The following is a 7,187-nucleotide window of genomic DNA, read 5'->3' on the forward strand; positions in this document are numbered from 1 at the left end:
TACCCACTCAGCTACCCACTCAGCTACCCACTCAGCTACCCACTCAGCTACTCACTCACTCAGCTACCCACTCAGCTACTCACTCACTCAGCTACCCACTCAGCTACCCACTCAGCTACCCACTCAGCTACCCACTCAGCTACTCACTCAGCTACCCACTCAGCTACTCACTCAGCTACCCACTCAGCTACTCACTCACTCAGCTACCCACTCAGCTACTCACTCACTCAGCTACCCACTCAGCCACCCACTCAGCCACCCACTCAGCCACTCACTCAGCTACCCACTCAGCTACCCACTCAGCTACCCACTCAGCCACCCACTCAGCTACCCACTCAGCTACCCACTCAGCCACTCACTCAGCTACCCACTCAGCTACCCACTCAGCCACTCACTCAGCTACCCACTCAGCTACTCACTCACTCAGCTACCCACTCAGCTACTCACCCACTCAGCTACCCACTCAGCTACCCACTCAGCTACCCACTCAGCTACTCACTCACTCAGCTACCCACTCAGCTACTCACTCACTCAGCTACCCACTCAGCTACTCACTCAGCTACCCACTCAGCTACTCACTCAGCTACCCACTCAGCTACTCACTCACTCAGCTACTCACTCACTCAGCTACTCAGCCACTCACTCAGCCACTCACTCAGCCACTCACTCACTCAGCTACTCACTCAGCTACTCACTCAGCCACTCACTCAGCTACTCACTCAGTCACTCACTCAGTCACTCACTCAGCTACCCACTCAGCCACCCACTCAGCTACCCACTCAGCCACCCACTCAGCTACCCACTCAGCTACCCACTCAGCTACTCACTCACTCAGCTACTCAGCCACTCACTCAGCCACTCACTCAGCCACTCACTCACTCAGCTACTCACTCAGCTACTCACTCAGCCACTCACTCAGCTACTCACTCAGTCACTCACTCAGTCACTCACTCAGCTACCCACTCAGCCACCCACTCAGCTACCCACTCAGCCACTCGCTCAGCTACCCACTCAGCTACCCACTCAGCTACCCACTCAGCTACCCACTCAGCTACTCACTCAGCTACCCACTCAGCTACCCACTCAGCTACCCACTCAGCTACCCACTCAGCTACCCACTCAGCTACCCACTCAGCTACCCACTCAGCTACCCACTCAGCCACTCACTCAGCTACCCACTCAGCTACTCACTCACTCAGCTACTCAGCCACTCACTCAGCCACTCACTCAGCTACTCACTCACTCAGCTACTCACTCAGCCACTCACTCAGCTACTCACTCAGTCACTCACTCAGTCACTCACTCAGCTACCCACTCAGCTACTCACTCAGCTACTCAGCTACTCACTCAGCTACCCAGCCAGCTACTCACTCAGCTACTCACTCAGCTACCCACTCAGCTACTCACTCAGCTACTCACTCACTCAGCTACTCACCCACTCAGCTACCCACTCAGCTACTCACACAGCTACCCACTCAGCCACTCACTCAGCTACCCACTCAGCTACTCACTCAGCTACACACTCAGCTACACACTCAGCCACTCACTCAGCCACTCACTCAGCTACACACTCAGCCACTCACTCAGCCACTCACTCAGCTACCCACTCAGCTACACACTCAGCTACACACTCAGCTACACACTCAGCTACACACTCAGCCACTCACTCAGCCACTCACTCAGCTACCCACTCAACTACCCACTCAGCTACCCACTCAGCCACTCACTCAGCCACTCACTCAGCCACTCACTCAGCTACTCACTCAGCTACACACTCAGCTACTCACTCAGCTACACACTCAGCCACTCACTCAGCCACTCACTCAGCTACCCACTCAGCTACCCACTCAGCTACTCACTCAGCTACACACTCAGCCACTCACTCAGCCACTCACTCAGATGATGGGGGTGATGTTGGTGATGGTGATGGTGGTGATGATGGTGGTGGTGGTGATGGTGATGATGGTGGTGATGGTGGTGGTGGTGATGATGATGATGGTGGTGATGATGGTGGTGATGATGATGATGTTGGTGATGTTGATGGTGGTGATGTTGATGGTGATGGTGGTGATGATGTTGATGGTGGTGATGTTGGTGATGTTGGTGATGGTGATGATGGTGGTGGTGGTGATGGTGGTGGTGATGGTGGTAATGATGGTGGTAATGATGTTGATGGTGGTGATGTTGGTGATGGTGGTGGTGATGGTGGTGGTGGTGGTGATGGTGGTGGTGATGATGGTGGTGATGATGATGATGGTGGTGGTGATGATGGTGGTGATGTTGGTGATGGTGGTGGTGATGGTGGTGGTGGTGGTGATGGTGGTGGTGATGGTGGTGGTGATGGTGGTGATGATGTTGATGGTGGTGATGTTGGTGATGGTGGTGGTGATGGTGGTGGTGGTGATGATGGTGGTGATGGTGGTGGTGATGATGGTGGTGATGATGATGATGGTGGTGGTGGTGATGATGGTGGTGATGTTGGTGATGGTGATGATGTTGGTGATGGTGATGATGGTGGTGCAGGCGTTGTCGGTGGGTGGGAGTCAGCTGGCCACCACGATGTTCCTGCCGCTGGCTGAGAGGATGGTGCTCAAGATGGTGGCGGAGAATCGCATCGAAGCAGAGGCCGAGGTGACCCACTCAGCTACCCACTCAGCTACCCACTCAGCTACCCACTCAGCCATCCAGCCACCCACTCAGCTACCCACCCAGCTACCCACTCAGCTACCCACTCAGCTACCCACTCAGCTACCCACTCAGCCACCCACTCAGCTACCCACTCAGCCACCCAGCCACCCACTCAGCTACCCACTCAGCTACCCACTCAGCTACCCACTCAGCTACCCGCTCATCTACCCACTCAGCTACCCACTCAGCTACCCACTCAGCTACCCACTCAGCTACCCACTCAGCCACCCACTCAGCTACCCACTCAGCCACCCAGCCACCCACTCAGCTACCCACTCAGCTACCCACTCATCTACCCACTCAGCTACCCACTCAGCTACTCACTCAGCTACCCGCTCATCTACCCACTCAGCTACCCACTCAGCTACCCACTCAGCTACCCACTCAGCCACCCATATAGCCACTCACTCAGCTACCCACTCAGCTACCCACTCAGCTACCCACTCAGCCACCCACTCAGCTACCCACTCACTCACTCAGCTACACACTCAAATACCCACTCACCCACTCACTCACTCAGCTACCCACTCAAATACCCACTCACCCACCCACTCACCCACTCACCCACTCAGCTACCCACTCAGCTACCCACTCAGCTACCCACTCAGCTACTCACTCAGCTACCCACTCAGCTACCCACTCAGCTACCCACTCAGCTACTCACTCAGCTACTCACTCAGCTACCCACTCAGCTACCCACCCACTCACCCACTCACCCACTCACCCACCCACTCACGCACCCACTCTCAGCTACCCACTCAGCTACCCACTCAGCTACCCACTCAGCTACCCAGCCAGCTACCCACCCAGCTACCCAGCCAGCTACCCACTCAGCCACCCAGCCAGCTACCCACTCAGCTACCCACTCAGCCACTCACTCAGCTACCCACTCAGCTACCCACTCAGCTACCCACTCAGCTACCCACCCACTCACTCACCCACCCACCCACTCACTCAGCTACCCACTCAGCTACCCAGCCAGCTACCCACCCAGCTACCCAGCCAGCTACCCACTCAGCCACCCAGCCAGCTACCCACTCAGCTACCCACTCAGCCACCCACTCAGCTACCCACTCAGCTACCCACTCAGCTACCCACTCAGCCACCCACTCAGCTACTCACTCAGCTACCCACTCAGCTACCCCCTCAGCTACTCACTCAGCCACCCACTCAGCTACTCACTCAGCTACCCAGCCACCCACTCAGCTACCCACTCAGCTACCCACTCAGCCACCCACTCAGCCACCCACCCAGCTACTCACTCAGCCACTCACTCAGCTACCCACTCAGCTACCCACTCAGCCACCCACTCAGCTACTCACTCAGCCACTCACTCAGCCACCCACTCAGCTACCCACTCAGCCACCCACTCAGCTACTCACTCAGCCACCCACTCAGCTACCCACTCAGCTACCCAACCAGCTACTCACTCAGCTACCCGCTCAGCCACTCACTCAGCTACCCATTCAGCTACCCACTCAGCTACCCACTCAGCTACCCACTCAGCTACCCACTCACCCACCCACTCACTCACTCAGCTACCCACTCAGCTACCCACTCAGCTACCCAGCCACTCACTCAGCTACTTACAGCACTTGCCCCTACAGCCCTGCTAAGGCTACCTGGGGGACCTGTGTCTGTGTGTAGGTGCAGCTGTACCTCCTCATTTTGGACCTCCTCAACAAGCACGAAGCTGCTCTGCAGCTCATCAAGGGCAGCCTGGGAGGTGAGTGGTGGTGAGTGGTGGTGAGTGGAGGTGAGTGGTGGTGAGTGGTGGTGAGTGGTGGTGAGTGGGTGGTGAGTGAGTGGTGGTGAGTGGGTGGGTGGTGAGTGGTGGTGAGTGGTGGTGAGTGGTGGTGAGTGGGTGGGTGGTGAGTGGTGGTGAGTGGGTGGTGAGTGGTGGTGAGTGGAGGTGAGTGGGTGGTGAGTGGGTGGTGAGTGGTGGTGAGTGGGTGGGTGGTGAGTGGTGGTGAGTGGTGGTGAGTGGTGGTGAGTGGTGGTGAGTGGGTGGGTGGTGAGTGGTGGTGAGTGGGTGGTGAGTGGGTGGTGAGTGGTGGTGAGTGGGTGGTGAGTGGTGGTGAGTGGGTGGTGAGTGGTGGTGAGTGGTGGTGAGTGGGTGGTGAGTGGTGGTGAGTGGGTGGTGAGTGGGTGGTGAGTGGTGGTGAGTGGTGGTGAGTGGTGGTGAGTGGGTGGGTGGTGAGTGGTGGTGAGTGGGTGGTGAGTGGGTGGTGAGTGGTGGTGAGTGGTGGTGAGTGGGTGGTGAGTGGAGGTGAGTGGTGGTGAGTGGGTGGTGAGTGGTGGTGAGTGGGTGGTGAGTGGTGGTGAGTGGGTGGTGAGTGGTGGTGAGTGGGTGGTGAGTGGGTGGTGAGTGGGTGGTGAGTGGTGGTGAGTGGTGGTGAGTGGGTGGTGAGTGGTGGTGAGTGGTGGTGAGTGGGTGGTGAGTGGTGGTGAGTGGGTGGTGAGTGGTGGTGAGTGGTGGTGAGTGGTGGTGAGTGGGTGGTGAGTGGGTGGTGAGTGGTGGTGAGTGGGTGGTGAGTGGTGGTGAGTGGTGGTGAGTGGGTGGTGAGTGGTGGTGAGTGGTGGTGAGTGGGTGGTGAGTGGTGGTGAGTGGGTGGTGAGTGGGTGGTGAGTGGTGGTGAGTGGGTGGTGAGTGGTGGTGAGTGGTGGTGAGTGGGTGGTGAGTGGTGGTGAGTGGTGGTGAGTGGTGGTGAGTGGGTGGTGAGTGGTGGTGAGTGGTGGTGAGTGGTGGTGAGTGGTGGTGAGTGGAGGTGAGTGGGTGGTGAGTGGGTGGTGAGTGGTGGTGAGTGGGTGGTGAGTGGTGGTGAGTGGTGGTGAGTGGGTGGTGAGTGGTGGTGAGTGGTGGTGAGTGGTGGTGAGTGGGTGGTGAGTGGGTGGTGAGTGGTGGTGAGTGGTGGTGAGTGGAGGTGAGTGGTGGTGAGTGGTGGTGAGTGGGTGGTGAGTGGTGGTGAGTGGTGGTGAGTGGTGGTGAGTGGGTGGTGAGTGGGTGGTGAGTGGTGGTGAGTGGGTGGTGAGTGGTGGTGAGTGGTGGTGAGTGGGTGGTGAGTGGTGGTGAGTGGTGGTGAGTGGGTGGTGAGTGGTGGTGAGTGGGTGGTGAGTGGGTGGTGAGTGGTGGTGAGTGGGTGGTGAGTGGTGGTGAGTGGTGGTGAGTGGGGTGGTGAGTGGTGGTGAGTGGTGGTGAGTGGTGGTGAGTGGGTGGTGAGTGGTGGTGAGTGGTGGTGAGTGGTGGTGAGTGGTGGAGTGGAGGTGAGTGGGTGGTGAGTGGGTGGTGAGTGGTGGTGAGTGGGTGGTGAGGTGGTGGTGAGTGGTGGTGAGTGGGTGGTGAGTGGGTGGTGAGTGGTGGTGAGTGGTGGTGAGTGGGTGGTGAGTGGGTGGTGAGTGGGTGGTGAGTGGTGGGTGAGTGGTGGTGAGTGGTGGTGAGTGGGTGGTGAGTGGTGGTGAGTGGTGGTGAGTGGTGGTGAGTGGGTGGGTGGTGGTTAGTGGTGGTGAGTGGGTGGTGAGTGGTGGTGAGTGGTGGTGAGTGGGTGGTGGTGGTGAGTGGTCGTGAGTGGGTGAGTGGGTGGTGAGTGGGTGGTGGGGTGGTGGTGGGTGAGTGGGTGGTGAGTGGTGGTGAGTGGGTGGTGAGTGGTGAGTGGGTGGGTGGTGAGTGGGTGGTGAGTGGTGGTGAGTGGGTGGGTGGTGAGTGGTGGTGAGTGGGTGGTGAGTGGTGGTGAGTGGGTGGGTGGTGAGTGGGTGGGTGAGTGGTGGTGAGTGGGTGGGTGAGTGGGTGGGTGAGTGGGTGAGTGGGTGGGTGAGTGGGTGAGTGGGTGGGTGAGTGGGTGGGTGGGTGGGTGGGTGGATGGGTGGGTGGCTGAGTGAGTGGGTGAGTGGGCGAGTGGGTGAGCAGGTGGGTGAGTGGGTGAGTGAGTGGGTGAGTGAGTAAGTGGGTGAGTGGGTGGGTGAGTGGGTGGGTGGCTGAGTGAGTGGGTGAGTGGGCGAGTGGGTGAGCAGGTGGGTGAGTGGGTGAGTGAGTAAGTGGGTGAGTGGGTGGGTGGGTGGATGGGTGGGTGGCTGAGTGAGTGGGTGAGTGGGCGAGTGGGTGAGCAGGTGGGTGAGTGGCTCTGTGTCCCCACGTGTCCCACGTGTCTCACGTGTCCCCGCAGGCAAGCTGACCTCCGAGCTGCGTGCCGTGGAGATGAAGAGCGCTGAGCTCTACCAGAAGATGAAGCGCTGGCCGGAGAGCAACGCGCCGCATGCTGCTGCTCAAGTAGATACAGGGGTGTCTAGGGGCGTCTAGGGGTGTCTCGGGGCGTCTAGGGGTGTCTAGGGGTGTCTAGGGGTGTCTAGGGGTGTCTAGGGGCGTCTAGGGGTGTCTAGGGGGCGTCTAGGGGCGTCTAGGGGGCGTCTAGGGGCGTCTAGGGGTGTCTAGGGGTGTCTAGGGCGTCTAGGGGTGTCTTGGGTGTCTAGGGGTGTCTAGGGGTGTCTAGGGGCGTCTAGGGGCG

The 7,187-nt window shown here is 58.9% G+C and overlaps 1 protein-coding gene across 1 annotated transcript in view; it reads left to right on the forward strand.

The window, feature by feature from the left end:
- Positions 1-6,952, forward strand: part of LOC144954756 (N-alpha-acetyltransferase 25, NatB auxiliary subunit-like) — a gene marked incomplete at its 3' end in the record, with an annotated part of 25,187 nt that extends 18,235 nt beyond the window's left edge. Inside the window, exons 6-8 of the mRNA XM_078885184.1 lie at positions 2,524-2,631; positions 4,336-4,414; positions 6,849-6,952. Of these exons, the coding sequence (XP_078741310.1) occupies positions 2,524-2,631; positions 4,336-4,414; positions 6,849-6,952 (291 nt within the window). The remainder of the gene's footprint in view (positions 1-2,523; positions 2,632-4,335; positions 4,415-6,848) is intronic.
- Positions 6,953-7,187: the final 235 nt, after the last annotated feature.

Source organism: Lampetra fluviatilis, unplaced genomic scaffold (assembly GCF_964198595.1).
Source record: "Lampetra fluviatilis unplaced genomic scaffold, kcLamFluv1.1 SCAFFOLD_313, whole genome shotgun sequence".
Taxonomy (NCBI): Eukaryota; Metazoa; Chordata; class Hyperoartia; order Petromyzontiformes; family Petromyzontidae; genus Lampetra; species Lampetra fluviatilis.